This window comes from Haliotis rufescens, unplaced genomic scaffold (genome assembly GCF_023055435.1).
Source record: "Haliotis rufescens isolate VD_foot unplaced genomic scaffold, xgHalRufe1.0.p SCAF_19, whole genome shotgun sequence".
NCBI classification, from domain to species: domain Eukaryota; kingdom Metazoa; phylum Mollusca; class Gastropoda; order Lepetellida; family Haliotidae; genus Haliotis; species Haliotis rufescens.
In genome coordinates this window covers 10,509,322-10,533,575 of record NW_025963879.1, presented here as the reverse complement: position 1 = coordinate 10,533,575, position 24,254 = coordinate 10,509,322, and the positions used below count along the sequence as shown (strand labels likewise).

Sequence of the window (24,254 nt, the reverse complement as noted above, 5' to 3'; positions counted from 1 at the left end):
CCACTCATGTGAAGATCTGGGCTAGAATTGGTCTTCAGCAGCCCATGCTTGTCGTGAAAGGCTACTAATGTGATTGGGTGGTCAGGCTCGCTGACTTAAATTTGGTTGAATGATGCGTGTCATCATATCCCAATTGCATTAATCAGTGCTCATAATCACTGGATTGTCTGGCCCAGTCTTGATTATTTACAGACCTCATATAGCTGGAATATTGCTGAGTGCATCATTAAATATCAAACAAACAAAATACACACACACACACACACACACACACACACACACACACACACACACACACACACACACCTGCATGCACGTCCACACATAAGTGCAATTATTTTGAGACTTTTAACCCCATTTTACTTCACCTCTCTAGTAGTTTTGACAGTTGTATTTACTTTCAATCAGTATTAAATGTAACTGGGTTAACTGACTATAAAAGTCCAGTTTCCACCCTTGACGAATTAGGCTGGAATTACGGAGTTATATTTTCGTGATTTTGGTTGGACTAATTTGTAAAAAGCTGTGCAGATATCCATCAATTGCAGGATTTGCAAAGCATGTCTACTGCCTATTAGCATTAGGCAACAACAAATATTTAAAAAATCTTTTCATGTTTTTAATCAAGGTGCTCACGTGATTTGATGCACATTGCGAAGGAGGACATGTTTTATTACAATATAGATCTTTATTATCAATCAGACCGTCTTCACTGGATGCCGCTATTTTGTTTGAAGCAGATGAGAAGTAGAATCTGATTAGTCAGTAGGAGGGACATAGAAGGGACGTAACTCGTAATAGCCACTGGTGGCACTACGATCCAGCCCAGAAATTCCTGCCAAGTTTGGCAAGGTTGGAAACTGGACTTTTAATGTCAGTTACCTCCCTTGCCTCTGAAGATGAATGCATCTTTGTTTGTTTGTTGTTTAAAGCCCCACTCAGCAATATTCCAGCTATAAATTGCTGTCTGTAAATAATCAGGTCACATTTATAACATCTTTTTTAAGTCTATGTACCACAGTTTCAGTTGCCAATAATTCCACACAACATTCAAGTCATTGGTCCTCTTTTTGTATGGGGGCACGGGTGGCCCAGTCGTCTAAGGCACCACGATTCGCTGTGCAGAGTTGCGTCCCTTGGGCACGCCAGAAACCTATGATTGTGGGTTCGAATCCCGATTCGCCCTGATTATGTTTCTAGGTTTGTCAGCACCATACCCATGCTCGTGGGTTTCACCGAAGTGGTAAACATCTGAGACCTGCATCACTTCGGGCTTTCCTCCCACATTAAGCTGACACGCCACGATATAACTGGAATACTGTTAAAAACTGCGTTAAACCCAACTCAGTCACTCACTCACTCTTTTTGTACATGTGCCACGTCAAACGTCTTTCAAATGCAAAAAATGTTACGATCAATATGTGCAGTGTCACTACGCAATAGCTATTTGAACTGAAATAATGTGAGCAAAGATACTTGACTATCTTTGCTTTGTGTGAACACACTGTTGTGTAAGCATATCGAGTACAGTGATGGAACTAAGGGACGTTATTGTAAATGACATTGACAATACATTTGATTGAACAGCAGACATTCAGCATTCAAGATATGTGTTCAAACCTGATACATCCTGGGTAAGTTTCACAAGACTGCTTATTTTTGGTTTATGTCAAAAGTCAAGTTACTGGTGAAAACACCACCATTACACCTGGAAACACACAAAACCAACATTGTTGAATCCTAGACTGCAGTATCCATCAGGATGTTTTTAGAGTTTTAGTATCAATCTCTGAAAAACTCATTTAACTTGTTATGTTTTGTTAGGAAGTGCCCCCTTTTTCCTAAGCACCCAGGATGCCTCTTGAAGCGTGTATGGTATGAGTAATGTGTCTGAATGTATACTGCAATATCTGTGAAAATAATTATTCTCCAACCCTATTTGAACCCAATTACTTTCAATTTCAGATGCAGCCTTACATCAGTGACGGAGACAAGCTGCGGCCAGGAAGAGTGAGGCAGATGTTCTAAGGGAGACAACTCTACATCTGGCCTCATGATTGGCCCCTTAGGCGAATGTCTGGTCCAAATCATGGCATGGCTCTGTCAGTTTCCTGGAAACTTCTGTCTGTACTTCAGATCTTATAGACTGTTCAGGACTATCCTTTTTGTGGGCTTGTTACTATGTTACTGTGAGTTCGTGCACTACTACGTGGTGTTGTTCCAGTGCACCTGGCCTCAGCTGAACAATGACATGTTTGACAGGACACTTCCTCCAAAGTTCCACCCTCTGCGAGTTATGGTGATAGCAGATACACACCTGCTGGGAAAACACGGACACTGGTTTGACAGGTTGAGAAGGTACACCAAGTTTTGTTTACTTTTCGCCTGAACAAAGTTGGTGTTCAGTTTGTGTTATGTGAGTGAGTTTTGCTTAAAACCACATCAGCAATATTACAGCTATTTCCTGCTCAGTTTGTGTTAAAATTATGCACTCAAATATGTCGATTGCATGAGGGGCCATGCATGTCATCTGGTCTGTCACTGTGAATAATTTACCCACTATTGCTTAGATATTGTCTTTTGAAATAAACAAGACCCTTTATATAAATAAATATGATATTATTGATAATAACAGTGAGCCAGACCTGGTAGACATTATTAACTCATCAGAAATCTCTTGAGCACCACTTGTAGCACACAATAATTTTGTTTGCTGTCATCAAGTTCCAGATGTTATTTGTCGTCAATGATGCCCCCCACCCCCCTACATTACACCGTGTTTGAACGGACAAGTGGCCATAATGACACTGTGGGAGGCTATAGCAAACTATAGCAAACCAATCTGATTCATCAATACTGAGTGATATAGTTATTTGTCATTGTTGGTAATCATTCAAGGATATGTGCTGACTCATGGATAAGATAATAGACGATAGATGAAGAATTTTCATTGGGGATTTACATACAAAAATAAACATTAGAAATGAGGTGTCATGTCTCAAGACGAATGGATGACTTGGGATTTCAAAATTATTTCTCATCCTGATACAACTTAGTGCAAATATCCTTCTGTCTGTGAACTTTCTAACAAATGAACCACCTCTCCTCAAGTGGCACTCTCCACAAGGTCACCGACTAAAGTTACCTCCCCTAGCCCTCACCTTTCCAAGCTGGCACTGTTACCATGTTTACTGATTAAACATTTCTTTTCAGAGAATGGCAGATGGAACGAGCATTTCAGACCAGTATGTTGATTCACAGTCCAGATGTGGTTTTTGTTCTAGGTAAACTTACCAGGATCAGATTGTTGTCTGTAGTTTCTTAGTGAGCATGGGCTCAGGCCATGCTCCGGGGCAGAATAAGTCCCCAGTACCCAAGCTTGTCATAAGAGCAAAATGTAATTCACGTTTTGTTTGTTGTAAAGTGTGTGTTTGCTGATTGTGAGTCATCATTCCTGGTGGGATGGCTAATTACCCCTGCTGTCAAGCACTGGCTGAGATTCAGTTGTTTGCAAACCGCCTTGATATGGCTGTTATACAGTTGAATGTGCCATATAACACTCAAACACACACATTTCCTATATTGCAAGTAAGGCAATTAATAATTTGGAAAGTTGGTTAACAGGATTTTTTTTGTTCTTACAATGTCGGTGAATGAAAAAAAATGTCTTAATGTCACACTTTTTTAATTTCCCGGGTGCATGTCCCTCAACTGCACTCATGAGGCACAATAATGTCACCGTTTCCCTGCCGAAATGACTGCGCAACCAGATGTGTCATATAGGACAGTAACTCGTATCGCTCTACATCACTTCAAATCTTTGTGAAATACACTTTGCTACATATTTTGCAATGAATATTCTAATAACTAATTTGTGTAGTATTTCATGTTAACTTATTTCATATTAATTTATTAACTGCTATTTTTTATATCGGTTGATCTATTAACCAACAAAATAAAAATTAATCGCCTAATCAAGCATTGACATAATCTTCCCTTTATTTTCACACACATTGCAGTGCTGTCATGATAAGATTACCTGTAACTCTGGGCCCCACATACTCCTCATGGCTGTAGGTCATCAGCATGTTCACACACAACACAGAGGTCCCACACACTGCTCATGGCTGTAGGTCATCAGCATGTTCACACACACACACACAGAGGTCCCACACACTGCTCATGGCTGTAGGTCATCAGCATGTTCACACACACACACACAGAGGTCCCACACACTGCTCATGGCTGTAGGTCATCAGCATGTTCACACACACACACACACAGAGGTCCCACACACTGCTCATGGCTGTAGGTCATCAGCATGTTCACACACACACACACACACAGAGGTCCCACACACTGCTCATGGCTGTAGGTCATCAGCATGTTCACACACACACACACAGAGGTCCCACACACTGCTCATGGCTGTAGGTCATCAGCATGTTCACACACACACACACAGAGGTCCCACACACTGCTCATGGCTGTAGGTCATCAGCATGTTCACACACACACACACACAGAGGTCCCACATACTCCTCATGGGTACTCGTCATGCTGAACAATCTAGAGAAACACTTGTTACTTCGGGTGCCAGCTTAGTTTTGTAAGTGGGGATATTATCAATTGTTTCTAACAGTTGTGACACTTCTGCGCCTGCTTACCAAGTCTCATTCCTTTCTCAGGTGACCTGCTGGATGAGGGAAAATGGTGTTCAGACTCACAGTTCCAAGACCATGTCAACAGGTTCCAGAAAATGTTTTCCACAAGCCAGAATACAGACATGTATTTTGTGGTTGGGAACCACGACATTGGATTTCATTATGCGTGAGTGGAGCTTATAGAAAACAGTTACATCAGTCATCACGACTGACTCATTTTAGACTTAAGTCATACTGATGACATGTATAAGAAAACATTGTGAAAATTGGATAGGTCAAGTTCTAGTTTCTAACACTGCATGGTGTTATTGTGATAGTTTCTGAAATTAATATACTGAACCAAATTAAAAACTTCACAATCCTAAAATTTTAACATTTTGACCAGTTATCATTGTGGGCCCTTATTGTGTATTTAAACAGTAATGGCCAGGTATTGTCTTCAGATAACATCCATTTTTGTGCAGGTGAATCGATGAAAATCATGTGCACAGCGTTATAGTGGCAAAAGTGTTTTTTCACGTGCAACTGGTCACGTGGCCATAATACTGCACGTGTTTTCAGCCATACTTGTTAGCAGTCATTAACAAAAAAAGAAAAACATGAGAAAACAAAAGGCATGCCTTTCAAATGTGCAACGTGAACGTGCCATCGGCATGTTGTAGATGGGAACGTCCGTAGCTGAAGTCGCAAGGACGATGGGTTGTAGTCGACGGACTGTTTATGATTTACAGACGTGTCTACAGCAAACGGGTACCACCGCTGATCGCCCTCGGCCAGGTCGACCACGTGTGACTTCACATGCAGAGGATCGTCGGATTGTCTTACGTCACCTCCGTAACCGATTTTTGATGGCTACATGAACCAGAAATGAACTGTTTAGGGGTAGACTGAGTGCACAAACTGTTCCAAACCGTCTGAGAACTGCTCACCTTCAAGCACGACGGCCATACTGCGGGCCGATTCTGACTCAATTACACAGTCGTCAACGTCAATTGTGGGCACAGCGACACTTACGATGGACTCAGAGGAATTGGAATCAAGTCGCCTTCAGTGATAAATCCTGATTTAATCTTCGATTTGCTGATGGTAGGGTGAGGGTGTGGAGGCGCCGTCATGAAAGTTACGCCCAGTGTTGTGTACAGGAAGTTGACAGATTTCAAGGCGGAAGTGTCATGGTGTGGGGTGCTTTCTGCGGCAATGCACGTTCCAGGCTTCTTGTCATCCGTGGCAATCTCAACGCTGCTGTTTACCGCGACCAGGTACTGGCACCAGAACTTCTGCCTTTTATGGCAGCACATGGACCCGGTTTGATCTTCCAACACAACAATGCCAGACCCCACACAGCAATTTTGACAAGGAATTTCCTTCAGAATGCGGGAGTCAACGTCATGGACTGGCCATCAAGGTCTCCCGACCTCAATCCCATCGAACACGTCTGGGATGCTCTTGGCAGAAGTCTGCGCACTCTCCAGAACCAACCACAGATTCTCTTTCAGATTAAATCCTCCTTGGGGCACCTATTGCATTTTCCTTGCTCAAGAAAATCTACATGATATAGTTGTAACCTTTTTCCTTAATAAAAAATGTTACCACACAAAAAACTTCGTTTTTGTATAAAATACGACCACCCAGGCCTCACCCTCCACAGCGTCTCACGCCAGGGGGAGTAACTCTCACCCAAATCACTTTCCTTATGTCATCTGTATGAGACAGACGTGCTGTTTTTCAACAAGACAAATAAGAGAAATCTAATCGTTCGACAAGAACCATGGCTGACCAAACTGTATGTATGGTACATTTCTTTCATTGCAAAGGCGTAATACCTCGCATTGTAAAGTTATAGAGTTGTAATTATACGCCACCTGCACGGTACATTTGAATTCAAATGGCCGTAATGGCGTCCATATTGTAGTTCCACGGTCTGATACATGTAACACCAAGGCCATTGGAAACGGCTTGGGGTTTGTTATATCATACAGCATTGGACTACAGTTTTTTCCTTTACATAAACCCAAGGTGGTGCGTTAATTTATAACTACACTTACCTTTTTTTTTTACGGGTTTTACACCTTAGCACGTAACACGCCCCTTTGGTGTTATAATTATACTACGACATTGGCTATTAGTATCGCGTTACAAATCGCATTCTACATTACGCCTTTGCTTCTGGTTTCACAATTTTGCATGTATCTTTCTGATCTTTATATCGCACTGATACACTTCAATTCCCTTCCTGCCCAACGCAGAAATTACGGTCTTGATGGGTCATGCCCGATATGCAAAGCGTTTACCCCCCCCCCCCCCCCCCCCCGGGCCCAAAAGATAAGACAAGTGGACTTGCTCCACTCTAAAGGTCTCTTAAAGGCGGGGGTAGATATCAGATCCGTTAAGACCCCCCCACCCCCCACCCCACCCATCTAAAATGGGTAAAAAAGTAAAGAAAGCTGCCGAGACTGTCTCCTCCGCTCCCGGGGGAGAAGGCTCGAGGGTCCCTGTTGTAAGCACTGCACACTCTCCTGCACTGTCTTTGGCAGACATTTCTGCATTACTTAAGTCGCAGATGGCGTCGATGATTGAGGAGGTGAAGTCTCAGCTACGGGCTGAGCCTTCCCCATTGTCGGCCCCGGACGCGGCTTCGAGACCTTGTGTTATGCCCGGCGTCGGCCGAGGCAGGCCACTTGGTCCTGGGGACGATCCGAGCTCCGGCTCGAGGTCGCTCCCCAGCGGAGGGGTGGCGGGCGCCGGCCCGTGCACTACCGACGCACAATTTTCCCTAGCGGAGCCTGACGCCTCTTCCGCGGCTGAGGCTTCCACTTGTGGATACTTAGCCCAGAGCCAGGTGGGTTCCCTTGAATCCCGGGCACCTCAGGACCGGGACTCGGCTTCGGGCCGGGGGCAGCCCGGGGATGCGAGGGCCCAGGCCTTTGGGCGTCCCCTTCCAACTTTGTCTGCTTCATCTCTAAGGGAAGAGTCTATTAACTTCAGCTCGGAATCGAGAGAGGAGGAGAGGATGGAGGAGGGGGGGGGGTTGGAGGACTCGGAGACGTCGGGGATATTTTCCTTCGTTTCCTTGTTGAGGCATGTACGGGACAGGATTGTCCAGGTACTGCCTCAGGTGGCTGCGCCCGTGCCCGAGTCGGATCCGACTGAGTTCCGCCTTCCGGGGGACGCTTTTGCTCCTAGCAAGGCGCCCCAGGTGCGGCTCCGTGTTCTATCCTCCCTGGTGCATGAAGTCATCAACCCTCTGTTGTCGGGTGCCTGCAGGAAGTTCGACCTGCCCGAACTTATAAAACGGTACTTGTTAGCAGAGGATAGTGACTTTGAGGTACCAGTGGGTACTTAGGTCAAGCAGGGCCGGCAGTTGCCCCCCTTTCCCGCGTGCGGTGTGGAGTTGAAGGCTGCTTACATATGCTTCGAGGAGCAATAGCGTAATGCATGCCAACAGCTCCGTGTGTCCGTACACTCCGCTTATCTGTCAGCTGTACACAGGGAGTTAGCGGGGGAGGGGCCGGCTGACTCCTCGGAGTTGGCTGCACAACTAACGGAAGTTCACAGTCATCTTGCGCGGGACACTATTGGTAGCTGTGCCCCGCAGATGATTTGCGCTGTTATGGGTATGCGCAGGCTGTGGATGTCGGTATCTAAATACTCGACTTCCACACGCCAAGACCTCCTTGCTTTGCCTTATAAGATGGGTGCCACCCTCTTCCCTGGGGCTCAGCAGGTGGTCCGAGTGGCCGCTCAGTTGTATGCTTCCATCAAGGACTCTAAGGCCTTGTTGGAGGTACCCAGCGCCGAGCCGCGTAAGCGGACCTCTCCCCTTGACTCTTCCCACAGGAGGGTTCAGGCCTATTCTCAATCTGAGATAGGCTGAACAAACTTATAGAGGTACCGTCCTTCAGGATGGAGACACTGCGCTCAGTGATCTCAGCTGTCGAGACAGGAGAATGGCTAAGTTCAAGAAATACCTGAGGTTTTCTATCGACGGGAGGTGTTATCAGTTCAGGGTTCTATTTGGGCTCTCCACGGCCCCGAGGGTGTTCACCAAGCTGATGTTGATTCCTGCCCAAGTGGCCAGGTCGAAAGGTCGGTTCTGCCATCCGTACCTCGACGACTGGTTACTAAGAGCACTATCGCAATCCCTGAGTCAGATAGCTACACAAGAAGTGATAGACATTCTGATCACTCTAGGGTGGATAGTCAATCTCAAGAAGTCAGATCTGAGCCCTACTCAGATTCTAGTCTTCCTAGGGGTGAATTTCAACACAGTGAGCGGATTTGTATCTCTGTCACAAGATCGCATTGCCAAGGTCAGAAGTGTTACTTCCCAGTTCCTTCTGTCCACAAGACACACTGCTCGTACATGGCTCCAGTTACTGGGCAACATGGCGGCGACAGTGGATGTGGTTTGGCGGGCGCACTTGAGAATGAGACCCATTCAACAAGCACTCCGTCGACTTTAGGCGAACTCGGAAGATCTCGAGACTGTGCTCGAGAGTCCGCAGTGGCTCATTACACACCTTCAGTAGTGGACCGAGGTCGGGAATCTGTCCCGGGGGCTCCCCCTCGACACACTGTTCCGTCTCTCACAGCTCAAACAGACGCGTCACTCTCCGGCTGGGGAGGCATTCTGAACCATCACACTGCCTCGGGACTATGGTCCCAGCAGGAGATCAAACTGCATATCAATGTGCTAGAACTGAGAGCGGTCAGGTTTGTGTTCAAAAGCTTCCTGGATCTGCTTCGTGGCCAAGTGGTTCGTCTAGAGATGGACAACCAAACGGCGATGACTTACATCCTATGGTGCGAATCTCATGATATCAGGGTGCTACCTGTTTATCTCCCGGGGGTGGACAACGTCCATGCGGACGCTCTGTCTCGCCGGATCCTCGCTCCTCACGAGTTGGGGCTCGAACCGGGGATATTCGGGATTATCTCCCAGTTATACAGGGCGTTCAAGGTGGATCTGTTTACGTCTGGGGTGAATCACCAGACACCAACGTTCTGCTCCCAAGTCCCCGACCCGAGGTCGGTGGCACCGGACGCCTTCCAGCTAGATTGGACGGACAGAGTTCTGTGGGCATTCTCCCCAGTACCTCTGATTTCCAAGGTCCTGTCTCAGCTAGCCACTCAGCCTGCGCGACTGCTTGTGCTCCTGGCACCTCTTTGGTCGGCGCAGAGCTGGTTTCCAGTAATACTCAGGTTTCTGGCTCAGCCTCCTGTTCTATTACCTTTACGACCGGACCTCCTATCCCAGAACGGGGCCCTCCACCCGAATCCCAGGATTCAGTTGGTGGCTTGGCCACTGTCAGGAATCGCCACCAGAAGAGCGGTATTCCTGCACGAGTTGCAGACACAATACTGGCTTCGTGGAGGGATTCGACAAACGTTCAGTACGAGGATAGATGGGCCTGCTATGCGTGCTGGTGTGTCGATAGAGGGATTGCAGATCCCTTTTTTGCAGATCTCGTAGCTGTGCTTGAGTTCCTCCAGTCGCGACTAGATGACAGCCTGGCCGCATCGACAGTCCGGGGGTACTCTACAGCTATTGCAGCTTTTCACGTCCCTGTCGGCGGGGCACTTCTGGGTGCACACCCATTAGTGCAGAGCTTTTTAGCTGGTGTGGACCGGATCAGTCCCCCTTGGGACTTGTCAATCGTTCTTGATTGGCTGTCCGGTCATTCCTTTCGGGATCTGTCGTCTCTCTCTCTTCAGCTGTTGAGCTGGAAGACAGTGTTCCTTGTGGCGGTAACGTCCGGCAGACGGGTAGGCGACATTCATGCAATGTCAGCCGATCCTGAACTGTCTTCCACCGGGACAGGGTCAGTATTCGGCTGCCGGATTCTTACCGTCCTAAGGTCGCACACGCCACGTGAAGGCTCCTATTGAGCTACCTTCTCTTTCACAGCCTTCCTCGTCGGGGACCACTGCAAGACATGCTCATGTCTTGGATGTCCGCACAGACCCTCAAGGCCTATATTAGCAGAACTAAGGATAACTAACTATTTTGCTGTTACGGCAGTAGGAAGGCTGGTTCACCTGGGAGCAAACAATCTATCTCGAGGTGGATAGTTTCAACCATTTGTACAGCGTACACGCTTTAAGGCAGGGACCCCCCTACCAGGTTGAAGGCTCATTCGGTTAGAGCAGTGGCTACGTCACAAGCGTACGCCGCAGCTCTGCCCATTGAGGAGATCTGCTCTGCGGCTATTTGGAGCCAGCCGAGCACGTTCATCAAACATTACCAACTCGACAAACACTCAAGCGAGCGTGCTCGGTTTGGTCAGTCAGTTCTCCAAACTGGGCAAAGTTCTACATCTCTAGCCAATTGAGCCTTCGAGATTTTAGACCGTCCTCCGGTTATACTGCTCAGTAATGGTCCGAATTTTATCTTCTGCGGTCGATAAATATCAGTCCTTACTACTCGATCATACTCGTATTTGCAAACGCACTCCTTCGATCCTCGGGGACCCTCTGGCCTAGCTTAGCGCGGGTTATAGTCTCTCGTGATCTACGCCCCTATATCACTTGTTCAAAAAAGTGAGGGGGGGGGGGGGGGGGGGTTTCGAGTTCTCAACTTATGACAAGCCGCAAAAACAGGTTTTATCATAATATATGGTCGACCACGCCCTGTCTCTAGCCCCCGCCTCTCGACGGTGGTGCCTAAAGGATAAGGTTGGTTCCATTTATTGAACTCTATGTTTTATTCTGTTGAATAATCAAATACAATTTATTTATTTACGCCTGTTGCTGAAGGATGCCACTTCCTATATTATCTTTAGGAGTCTATCTTGATGCAATAGGTGCCCCAAGGAGGATTTAATCTGAAAGAGAATTTTACAAACCTGTAGAGGTTATGAATTCTCTGATGAAATCCTCCTTGGGGCACGGCCACCAACCTCCCCACATTCCGTCATTATTAGACATATGGAAAGTGATTTGGGTCAGAGTTACTCCCCCTGGCGGGAGACGCCGTAGAGGGTGAGGCCCCGTAAGGGTGGTCGTAAATCATACAAAAAACGTCGTTTTTTGTGTCGTAACATTTTTTATTAAGGAAAAAGGTTACAACTATGTCATGTAGATTTTCTTGAGGAAGGAAAATGCAATAGGTGCCCCAAGGAAGATTTCATCAGCGAATTCATAACCTCTACAGGTTTGTAAAAATTTGCAAGATCTTGGCACCATTTTGCAGCAACAATGGCGTCGTCTTCCCAATCATGTGTTCACAAGCATCACAAGGTCAATGTGGAGGCGTTGTGTGGCAGTTGTCAACGCACATGGTGGCCATACACGCTACTGAACTTGTGTGCCATCAGATTCTTGTGCTTGGGACTTATGATTTAAACTGTTGATGTTATTACTGAATACTGTAGGTGCTTGGAACAAATTATGGTTACCACCGTTAATTAAAATCCTTCTTTGAACATTAATGATTAAAAATTACCTTCTCTGATACATTTGTCCGTTGTATATCATATATGAGATTACTTTTAAAAATGTGAAGTTTTTAATTTGACTCAGTATATAACGAGAGAACCGCTAGTCTGTCTTGTAATCAAGAGATAAAACTTCCGAATTTTCAATTTTAGAGGTGTCAAAAGTAGTGTCAGTACTTGTAAATTTCATTTGAAAACACGTGATAGTGAATAAGTGATTGAAACGTCCAATTAAAGTTTGGACACTCACAGGGTTTGCCCTAGACATTAAAAATTGGGAGTCATTATGACCCCCAACTTTTCAGATTAGGAGTCATTCATCAATTTTTGGGAGTCATATGAACTAATCTCAGAATCTCGCTATCAGGATGAAAAATTAAGTAAACATAAAGAAGGTAAGATTTTAACTTTTTATATTCTTCATAATTTTAACTGTAACATAAATATCTTTGATTCACAAAGTCAAGTATATTGGGCCTAATACTCGATAAATCTTTTTTTACACTATGAATCATAAATAACTTCTATTCTAATCTTTTTGGAAACTGTGAAAAGTGCAACGTAGATCGTGATAGGTACTAGGCAGAGCATGTATACTGTTGTGTTGGTTGTCTACCACCTGCGACTCGACCTTCGTTAACTCTTTCAACACCAGTCAAACAGAAGTGTTTACTGCTGGGACACCGAGTTCCCAGAGACTCTTGTGTGATAGATGAAGCCAACATTTATCAAAGAAAATACCTGCTTGTAAAATATATTTGCCACTACATGTTATACACCATTTGAAAGCTCTGATCCTATGGTTTATAAATATGAAAGTTATGTTTTTCACATTATATAAAATAATTTACAACTTAATTAAGTTCGTTGTAAATAAAAAATGTAATTAATACGTTGTTTACATCCAGATTAAGGACCAAAGAAGCGAAAACTTGACGATTTTCGGCAAATGTAAGATTTCATAAAATCCACTTACTTATTTCTGTTTTATTTTCATTGTTTACGTAATTGGAAAATCATTTAAAAAAGAATTATACCCATTTCCCGATAACAGCGGCTGTCCGCTCAGTAACATGAAGAAATACCCCCGTTTTCGAGGCTTCGTATGAATAACACGTTCGTCGAAGAATGGAAAATGACACATCGCTAGAAAGCTTATTCCTTTATCTACACGCTCGTAACATCGGCTGGTTTTTTTTCGTAGTTATAACAAGCGATTTCATTGGAATAAAATTGATTTCCAATGAAGCTTTCTTGCCGAAATCTGCTACAATTTTCGCGATTGGTCAATTTTGAGGACGTGACCTAAGGCAGCCAATCAAATTACAGCTGTGATACCAAGCTCGTGTTTGATAAATTTCAGAAGTTGGCGAAAGGTTTTTGTTAAATCGTTATTCTGAACGTTTTAAGCAGGAAATCACGATACATATTAAAAATATGGAACTTCGTGAATGTATCGTGCTAGGTTACGAGCTGTGACAAAGATTTTTCACGCATATCTTTTTGCATTAAACATCGTGTCCGAGCCGAGAATTCAAGCCGACGAAAGCCGAGATGTCTTATATTACACGCGATCGCAAGAAAAGATGGAAATAATAACTTAGATGTAAGCTTGATTACTTCTAGATATATTTTTGTTGATTTTACTTATTACTTTGTATAATATATTTAAAGATTTGTTTAACACGCCTTTATTTTGCTCTTTGACATGTTCGATGAGGACCCGTTGTCGAAATGTGTGTCGGGGAATGTTATTTTCAATAACATCGCGGGGAAATAGTGAATAATTTTTTAATTTATCGATAAAAAATTATAAATTGAAATGGAATACGTATTTTCAGACATCGTGAAATGTGATAGATTTAATAAATGAATGATATTACAGGTAGGTCCATAAAAATATATACTATTTTGACGTGACTACGGCTTGGCCGGTTAACCCGCTTACGGTGTCTGGGGAGTCCATGCTTCTTGGCCGAAAACCGGCCTACGGTGTTGAAAGAGTTAAACCGCTGATCATCTATAACGCTCATCAATTATTTGGACCCTGAAGGTAGCGTTGTAACGAGGGATCACTGTATTTTCTTTCTGACAAACGGAAAGGTCTCAGTTTACTAAATGTAATGGCTGTTTCATTGCGTCAACACTGACGCAGTAGAAAATATTTTTAGCGTATTTTCAATTATTTATGCGTCAAATACGCAGGTTTTCTGCGTCAGGGCGAACCCTGCACTCAGTTGGATTATTCTTGGAATCCTCAGCCAGCCATGCCATAATGAGCCCATGGTACCAGCAGAAGTTAGTGGCAGAGTACATTGAATAGCCTGGGACATGCAGCAGAGATGCCAACCATTACGCTTTTGGCGTAATAATTAGCTTTTGAACCTAAAATAACACTTTTACGCTTGTCCTCCACAAATTATGACTTTTGACATTTTTTCACAAATTATTTCCATGTATAGAATATCATGGATAGCAAATTGTTAATGCGCCAATCACGTGAAGCATTTTACAGTTAACCAATTGCATGCACACTGATATTTCTTAGGAACCCGAAACAGCACATTGTCTTTCTGCAATACAGTTAAGATTGTCACATGATGAATTTTTAAGAATGTGGAGAGCATGGTCCGGCATGAATGGAGTGTTTCTGATGTCATTTGTGGTCACGTCACTAAAATAACACTGGGGTCGGAGGCTTGTCCCCTCATAACAGCTTGAATTAAATGCTTTCGTAAGTGATTTATAATTTATAATTACCAAAGTTATGCAAAATATGTATCCATGTTTGAAATGTGGCCCCGGTGTATGTCACTGATGAGGCTGTTGCATGCTGTTATGGAACTTCTTTTTTCAAGTATTTTTTCAATGTTGATGTCGAGTTTTTTTATGTTTATGGATTGAAATTCAATTTCGTGGTTTAGTCATATTATCCCCCGCCCCAACGATGTTGGCGGGGGATATAGAAATGGGTTCCGTCCGTGTGTGTGTGTGTGTGTGTGTGTGTGTGTGTGTGCGAGTGTGCGTGTGTGCGTGTGCGTGTGCGTGTGTGTGTGTGTGTGCGTGCATCCCGAAATCGAATCTGGAGCATAACTCAGAAACCGTTAAATATTTCTCTACGAAACTTTGCATGTCTATTTGATTCATGCTGAACTAGTGCCTTTTGCTATATAGAAATTTTTATTTTTTACATTTCCATGGCAACAAGGTGGACTTAGGTTCTATAGGGTAGAGTTTGTTTCCGGAGCATAACTCAAAACCCATTCAATACTTTCCAACAAAAACTTTGCATGTTTACCAGACACATACTGGACTGGTGCCTCTTGCTATTTAGGAATTTTAGAAATTTTCATGTTTTACGTTTCAATGGCAACAAGTTGGACTTAGGTTCTATAAGGGTGCTGTTCGTTTCCGGAGCGTAACTCAAAAACCATTAAATAATTTCTTACAAAAATTTGCATGTTTACCAGACACATACTGAACTGGTGCCTTTTACTATTTAGGAGTTTTATTAATTTTCATGTTTTACGTTTCCATGGCAACAAGTTGGACTTTAGTTCTATAAGGGTGCTGTTCGTTTCCGGAGCGTAACTCAAAACCCATTCAATACTTTCCAACAAAAACTTTGCATGTTTACCAGACACATACTGGACTGGTGCCTCTTGCTATTAAGGAATTTTAGAAATTTTTATTTTTCACGTTTCCATTGCAATAAGTTGGACTTAGGTTCTACAGGGGTGGTGTTTGTTTCCAGAGCGTAACTCAAAAACCGTTAAATACTTTCTTACAAAACTTTGCATGTCTACAAGGCACATACTGAACTGGTGCCCATTTGTTATATAGCACTTTTAGAAATTTTTATTGTTTATTTTACCATGACAACAAGTTGGATTTAAGTTTTAATATAGGATTGGTTTACTTAAGGAGTATAAGAAATAAACTGTTAAATATTTCCTTGCCAAACATTGCATGTCTATATATAAAGCGCATACTGAACTAGTGCCATTTGATATTAAGGAGTTTTAGAAATGTTTATTTTAGAATTTCCATTGCAGCTATTTTGACATGGGCTAAGAGAAATGTTGGGTCAGTTACCTGGTTTGGGACCATAACGTGTTAAAATGGGCGGGGGATATAGATGACTTTGTCAATTATACGCTTGTTTAACCATTCAAACGCAAGCAGAGTATTTTTTTCTTCTTATTTAAGCGTTAGAACCCTGTTTTTAAATTATTTCAGCTTGCGTGTGCAGGTACATTTATACCGTCAATGCATGCCTAGCAAAAATTTCGAAGCAAAATGCAGCGTCATGGCATGGTACTCTTAACATTGCTCTTTTTCACATGAAATTCCACTTTACTCCAAAGCTTAGTTGGGGTTGGCATCTCTGCTGCAACAGTGTTTCAGTATTTCCTCATCAGGCAATCACTGTTATGTCATGCTTTTCTTAAACCACTTTGAAAATACAGTCAACTCTTCTGACAAGAAGCTCCTAAGTTAACCTTCAAGATTTGTGTGTTATATCCGCAGTTGTTTCACCAGTATTGGGTTGACAGTTATTCAGTATGCCCCTACCACCATGACTAGTTTGAGGTAATGTTGATGATGAATCATGCTGACAGGTCAGCTGCAGATACAGTGATGTTGGATTCATTTTCTTCCTAGGATGACTCCACACAAGGAACGAAGATTTGAAAAAGCATTTAATGCACCTTCTGTAAAGATGTTGCGCATCAGAGACAATATTTTTGTGCTAGTCAACAGCATGACTCTGGAAGGAGATGGGTGCTCACTGTGCCAGGATGCGCTCTCTAAATTACAAGAGGTTTCACAGCAGCTTAGATGTGCTCAGGTAATGTCTTACAGCAGCTTAGATGTGCTCAGGTAATGCCCACAGCAACTAAGATGTGCTCAGGTAATGCCCACAGCAACTTAGATGTGCTCAGGTAATGCCCACAGCAACTTAGATGTGCTCAGGTAATGCCCACAGCAACTTAGATGTGCTCAGGTAATGCCCACAGCAACTAAGATGTGCTCAGGTAATGCCCACAGCAGTTTAGATGTGCTCAGGTAAATGACATGACAAATGAAAGGCAAGACGTGACAAATGAAAGGCAAGACCTGACAAATGAAAGGCAAGATATGACAAATGAAAGGCAAGACTTGACAAATGAAAGGCAAGACTTGACAAATGAAAGGCAAGACTTGACAAATGAAAGGCAAGACTTGACAAATGAAAGGCAAGACTTGAAAAATGAAAGGCAAGATATGAGAAATGAAAGGCAAGACTTGACAAATGAAAGGCAAGATATGAGAAATGAAAGGCAAGACTTGACAAATGAAAGGCAAGATATGAGAAATGAAAGGCAAGACTTGACAAATGAAAGGCAAGACGTGACAAATGAAAGGCAAGACTTGACAAATGAAAGGCAAGATGTGACAAATGAAAGGCAAGACGTGACAAATGAAAGGCAAGACGTGACAAATGAAAGGCAAGACGTGACAAATGAAAGGCAAGACTTGACAAATGAAGGGCAAGACTTGACAAATGAAGGGCAAGACTTGACAAATGAAAGGCAAGACTTGACAAATGAAAGGCAAGACTTGACAAATGAAAGGCAAGATATGAGAAATGAAAGGCAAGACTTGACAAATGAAAGGCAAGATGTGACAAATGAAAGGCAAGACTTGACAAATGAAAGGCAAGATATGACAAATGAAGGGCAAGACTTGACAAATGAAGGGCAAGACTTGACAAATGAAGGGCAAGACTTGACAAATGAAAGGCAAGACTTGACAAATGAAAGGCAAGATGTGACAAATGAAAGGCAAGACGTGACAAATGAAAGGCAAGACATGAGAAATGAAAGGCAAGACGTGACAAATGAAAGGCAAGACTTGACAAATGAAGGGCAAGACTTGACAAATGAAGGGCAAGACTTGACAAATGAAAGGCAAGACTTGACAAATGAAAGGCAAGATGTGACAAATGAAAGGCAAGACGTGACAAATGAAAGGCAAGACGTGACAAATGAAAGGCAAGACTTGACAAATGAAGGGCAAGACTTGACAAATGAAGGGCAAGACTTGACAAATGAAAGGCAAGACATGAGAAATGAAAGGCAAGACGTGACAAATGAAAGGCAAGACTTGACAAATGAAGGGCAAGACTTGACAAATGAAAGGCAAGACTTGACAAATGAAGGGCAAGACTTGACAAATGAAGGGCAAGACTTGACAAATGAAGGGCAAGACTTGACAAATGAAAGGCAAGACTTGACAAATGAAAGGCAAGATATGAGAAATGAAAGGCAAGATATGACAAATGAAAGGCAAGACGTGACAAATGAAAGGCAAGACGTGACAAATGAAAGGCAAGATATGAGAAATGAAAGGCAAGATATGACAAATGAAAGGCAAGACTTGACAAATGAAAGGCAAGACTTGACAAATGAAGGGCAAGACTTGACAAATGAAGGGCAAGACTTGACAAATGAAAGGCAAGACTTGACAAATGAAAGGCAAGATATGAGAAATGAAAGGCAAGATATGACAAATGAAAGGCAAGACGTGACAAATGAAAGGCAAGACGTGACAAATGAAAGGCAAGATATGACAAATGAAAGGCAAGACTTGACAAATGAAAGGCAAGACGTAACAAATGAATTCTTTTTTTCTAGGATCCACTGAAGTCTTCCAGCAGTCACAATGTGTGTCACCAGTGGGAGCAGTTCACATACACCAAGCCTATTTTGCTGCAGGTGAGAGCAAGTTGTGACAGCTGTAGTCAGTTTTTATACAGGGGATGTGTTGTTAACCCCTCACCATGCATCAGCAATGCACAAGCAGGTGTTTGTTGCAAGTTCATAAGAATCCAAAATGTTCCATCAATGTCTTGTTACTTCTCCCTGCCTGTAGATTGGACCGTGATTTTCTAAGCCATTGGTCACAATGGAATTGTCTCCCTTGGATGAGCACCTTCAACTGTCCAATAATATAATTTGCCAAGCATGTGTTATGGTATGTACAGTCAACTTGGAAGCAACATATATACAGACACAGCATACCATATGTAGACACAGCATACCATATATAGGCACAGCATACCATATATAGACACAGCATACCATATGTAGACACAGCATACCATATATAGAGACAACATACTGTTTGTTTGCTTGTTTGTTGTTTAAGGCCTCATGTCACAGAACACAGACTGTCCAGAGACACAACCTAGTGTATCCAGACTGCATACAAACACACCCTACCATACCCAGGCACACCATACCATGTACTACATACAATGTTCAGATTGTGATTGTGTTGTTCCAGCACTACCCCATGTTCCGAACATCCGACATAGACTGTGATACCCCCGACGCGGCTCCTCTTGATGAGAAGGATACGCCATTCAAACCCAAGTGGGACTGTTTGTCCCAGGCTGCTACTGAACAGGTAATCATTAAGTTGTCCCTTGTCAGATGGCATTGGTATGTGCCATCCAGGAATGCCCTTGTGGAGACCATGTAGAGAGATCGGCATGCAGGAGGTCCAGGCTGTTACACTCAGCAGTATATTTCTTGTCTACTTCCCTCACAGAATCACATTGTCTTATCATGCTCCTTGTAACAATCATAGTTGTTAATTCTCTTTCAGATTAAATCCTCCTTGGGGCACTTATTGCATTTTCCTTGCTCAAGAAAATCTACATGACATAGTTGTAACCATTTTTCCTTAATAAAATGTTACCACACAAAAAACTGTGTATGATATATGACCACCTTTACAGTGCCTCACCCTCCACGGCACCCCGCGCCAGGCGGAGTAACTCTCACCCAAATCACTTTCCTTTATGTCATCCGACTGTCAAGACGTTTCAAGAACATAATCGTTCACTGTGAGACCATGACTGACCAAACTGTATGTATGGTACATTTCTTTCCTTGCAAAGGGGTAATACCTCGCATTGTAAAGTTATAGTGTTGTAATTCTAATAGAAGAAACGCCATGTGCACGGTACATTTGAATCAAATGGCCGTAATGGCGTCCATTGTGTAGTTCCACTGTCTGACACATGTAAACCAAGGCCATCAAAACGGCTTTGTTTTTTGTTATATCATACAGAATTGAACTACAGGTTTTCCTTTACATAAACCCAAGGTGGTGTGCTAGATTATAACTACACTTACCTTTTTTACGGGTTTTACACCTTAGCGCGTAACACGCCCCTTTGGTGTTAAAAAATTATACTACGGACATTGGCTATTAGTATCGTGTTACAAATCGCACTCTACATTACGCCTTTGCTTCTGTTTTCACAATTTTGCATGTATCTTTCCGATCTTTAATATCGCACTGATACACTATTTTCCCTCCCCCAACCCAACTCAGAAATTACGGTCTTTTTTACAGACCTTCAAACTTTGTTCGGGATGTGGGTTGAACATCCCACCCCAGGACCAGCATTCAAGCTGCCTGAAGTGTTTTGTAGAAAGGGGGCATGACTGATCAGAAAGGGGGCATGACGATCAGTCATGCCCCATCTGCCGGGAGTTTACCCCGGGGGCATTCCGAGACCGGGTTTCGGCTCCGGCTTGAGGTCGCTCCCCAGCGGAGGGGTGGCGGGCGCTGGCCCGTTCACTTCCTCCGCACCTTTTTCCCTAGTGGAGCCAGGCACCTTCTCTGAGACCGAGGCCGAGGCTTCCACTAGTGGATCTGTGGCCCAGAGCCAGGTGGGTTCCCTTGATCCCCCGGCACCTCGGGACCGGGACTCTGCTTCGGGCCGGGGGCAGCCTGGGGATGCGAAGGCCCAGGCCTTCGGGCATCCTCTTCCTTCCTCCTCGCTTACTCTCTAGAGGATGAGTCGATTACGAGAGGCCGCTCAGTTGTACGCTTCAATCAAGGACTCTAAGGCCTTGTTGGAGGTACCTAGCACCGAGCCGTGTAAGCGGACCTCTCCCCTTGACCCTTCCCACACTGACAACCGAACGGCGATGACTTCCATCTGGAAGCAGGGGGGAACGGTGTCTCTGTCGCTTCTCCAAGAGACGTGGCAGTTCCTCCTATGGTGCGACACTCACGATATCAGGGTGATACCTGTTTATCTCCCTGGGGTGGACAACGTCCGTGCGGACGCTCTGTCTCACCAGATCCTCGCTCCTCACGAGTGGAGGCTCGACCCGGGGATATTTGGGATTATCTCCTGATTATACGGGTAGTTCCAGGTGGATCTGTTTGCGTCTGGGGTGAATCACCAGACACCAACGTTCTGCTCCCGAGTCCCCGACCCGAGTCGCCGAGTTCTGTGGGCATTCCCGCCAGTCCCTCTGATTTCCAAGGTCTTATCTCAGCTAGCCACTCAGCCTGTGCAACTACTTGTGCTCCTGGCACGTCTTTGGTTGGCGCAGAGTTGGTTTCTGGCTCAGCCTCCTGTTCTATTACCTTTACGACCGGACCTCCTATCCCAGAACGGGGCCCTCCACCCGAATCCCAGGATTCAATGGGTGGCTTGGCCACTGTCAGGAATTCGTGGTATTCCTGCACGAGTTGCAGACACAATACTGGCTTCGCAGGGGGATTCGACAAACGTTCAGTAGGAGGATAGATGGGCCTGCTATGTGAGCTGGTGTGTCGATAGAGGGATTGCAGATCCCTATTCTGCAGATCTAGTAGCCGTGCTGGAGTTCCTTCAGTCGCGACTAGATGACGGCCTGGCCGTATCGACAGTCCGGGGGTACTCTACAGCTATTGCAGCTTTTCACGTCCCTGTCGGCGGGGCACTACTGGGTGCAATCGTTCTTGATTGGCTGTCCGGTCATTCCTTCCGGGATCTGTCATTTCTCTCTCTTCAGCTGTTGAGCTGGAAGACGGCGTTCCTTGTGGCAGTAATGTCCGGCAGACGGGTAGGCGACATTCATGCAATGTCAGCCGATCCCGAACTAACTGTCTCGAGGTGGATAGTTTCAACCATTTGTACAGCGTATACACTTTAAGGCAGGGACCCCCCTACCAGGTTGAAGGCTCATTCAGTTAGAGCAGTGGCTACGTCACAAGCGTACGCCGCAGCTCTGCCCATTGAGGAGATCTGCTCCGCGGCTATTTGAAACCAGCCGAGCACGTTCATCAAACATTACCAACTCGACAAACACTCAAGCGAGCGTGCTCGGTTTGGTCAGTCAGTTCTCTGAACTGGGCAAAGTTCTACATCTCTAGCCGATTGAGCCTTCGAGATTTTAGACCATCCTCCGGTTATACTGCTCAGTAATTGTCCAGATTTTATCTACTGCGGTCGATAAATATCAGTCCTATAGTATATGGTATATGGTCGACCATGCCCTGTCTCTAGCCCCTGCCTCTCGACGGTGGTGCCTCACGATAAGCCATTTATTGAACTCTTTTTTATTCATTGATATAATCAGAATACAATGTATTTATTTACGCTTGTTGCTGACGGATGCCACTTCCTAGATTATCTTTAGGAGTCTATCTTGATGCAATAAGTGCCCCAAAGAGGATTTAATCTGAAAGAGAATTTTTACAAACCTGTAGAGGTTATGAATTCTCTGATGAAATCCTCTTGGGGCACGGCCACCCACCTCCCCACATTCCGTCAGCGTTTGACATATGGAAAGTGATTTGGGTGAGAGTTACTCCCCCTGGTGCGGGCCGCTGTAGAGCCTGAGGCACTGTAAAGGTGGTCATATATCATACAAAAATGAATTTTTTTGTGTGGTAACATTTTATTAAGGAAAAATGGTTACAACTATGTCATGAAGATTTTATTGAGCAAGGAAAATGCAATAAATGCCCCAAGGAGGATTTCATCAGAGAATTCATAACCTCTACAGGTTTGTAAAATTTTCCATTGACCACAGATCTATTCTTTTACATTGAATTGATACACCAATATGATGTTTTCATTTTGCTGAGATGCCATATTTTGCCAGTCCTGCTGCAACTTGAAGTTTGTGTTGTGTGCAGATGTTCGGCCTGCTTGACCCACGGCTAGTGATCAGTGCTCACACCCATCACGGCTGTTACCGCCTCCACAAGGGCAGCGTGCCAGAGTGGACTATACCATCTTTCAACTGGAGGAATAAAAACAACCCATCATTTCTCCTTGTGAGTGCATGCCTCAGGAACTATTTCCATGTACCTGTGAAATCCAGGGTAGAATAGGTCTTCAGCAACCCTTGCTTGTCGTAAGAGGCGACTAACGGGATCGGGTGGTCAGGCTCACTGACTTGGTTGATGCATGTTGTCACAAATTGCTTGGATCAATACTCATGATATCAATCACTGGATTTTCTCGATTATTAACCGACTGCTGTCATATAGCTGGAATATTGCTGAGTGCAGCGTTAAACAACAAACAAACAGTGCTGACTAGGTGGCATGCCGCAAACCTTTTATTGTAGGTTCAAATCCGAGACTTGTCCTGATTATGTTTCAAGGTTTGTCAGCACCACCCCATGTTTGTTGAATTCATCAAAGCTGTATATGACTAAGACCTGCATCACTTCAGACTTTCCTCAGACTGACACATGTAACAGGAATACTGTTTAAAGCGGCATTAAAGCAACTCACTTAATCATTCACCCAAAACTGATAATTTCTAAGCACTCAATATTTGATTAATGCCACTGACCACCACTACGAAAAGATGGAGAACAAACTCTTCTGCCACACTATACTAGGATATGTAAGATGATTAGGATCACTGGACACAAGTCTCCTTATGTTTGTTTTGGGTCTTCTTTCAGGCAACTATCAGCAATGACAACTATGCTGTGAAGCGGTGCCTGATGCCGAGGGAAACTACTGTGATAGCTTTATACATCATCTGGGGCCTCTTGATACTACTTACGCTGCCCTTCCCTCGTAGGATCATCAAATTCAATACTGACAAGGCTCACTGACAATGACTGTAACTGACTAGGTGCCTGCTGTGTACATGCTGTGGATGGTGTCAAGCATTACTGACAAGGCTCACTGACAATGACTAACTGACTAGGTGCCTGCTGTGTACATGCTGTGGATGATGTCAAGCATTACTGACAAGGCTCACTGACAATGACTGTAACTGACTAGGTGCCTGCTGTGTATATGCTGTGGATGGTGTCAAGCATTACTGACAAGGCTCACTGACAAGGCT

General features: G+C 44.2%; 1 protein-coding gene across 2 annotated transcripts in view; it reads left to right on the top strand.

Annotated features, from left to right (window-relative positions):
- Nucleotides 1–24,254, top strand: part of LOC124138957 (metallophosphoesterase 1-like) — a 33,052-nt gene that overhangs the window by 3,368 nt on the left and 5,430 nt on the right. The window contains exons 2-10 of one of the 2 annotated variants that reach the window (XM_048398863.1): nucleotides 1,966–2,358; nucleotides 3,214–3,284; nucleotides 4,689–4,830; nucleotides 16,766–16,952; nucleotides 18,781–18,861; nucleotides 19,433–19,555; nucleotides 23,081–23,221; nucleotides 23,863–24,038; nucleotides 24,114–24,190. In XM_048398863.1, the coding sequence (XP_048254820.1) occupies nucleotides 2,054–2,358; nucleotides 3,214–3,284; nucleotides 4,689–4,830; nucleotides 16,766–16,952; nucleotides 18,781–18,861; nucleotides 19,433–19,555; nucleotides 23,081–23,221; nucleotides 23,863–24,018 (1,206 nt within the window). In that variant the 5' untranslated portion in view covers nucleotides 1,966–2,053 and the 3' untranslated portion in view covers nucleotides 24,019–24,038; nucleotides 24,114–24,190. Of the gene's footprint in view, nucleotides 1–1,965; nucleotides 2,359–3,213; nucleotides 3,285–4,688; nucleotides 4,831–16,765; nucleotides 16,953–18,780; nucleotides 18,862–19,432; nucleotides 19,556–23,080; nucleotides 23,222–23,862; nucleotides 24,191–24,254 lie in introns of both variants that reach the window. The other variant, XM_048398862.1, reaches the window with a different exon arrangement.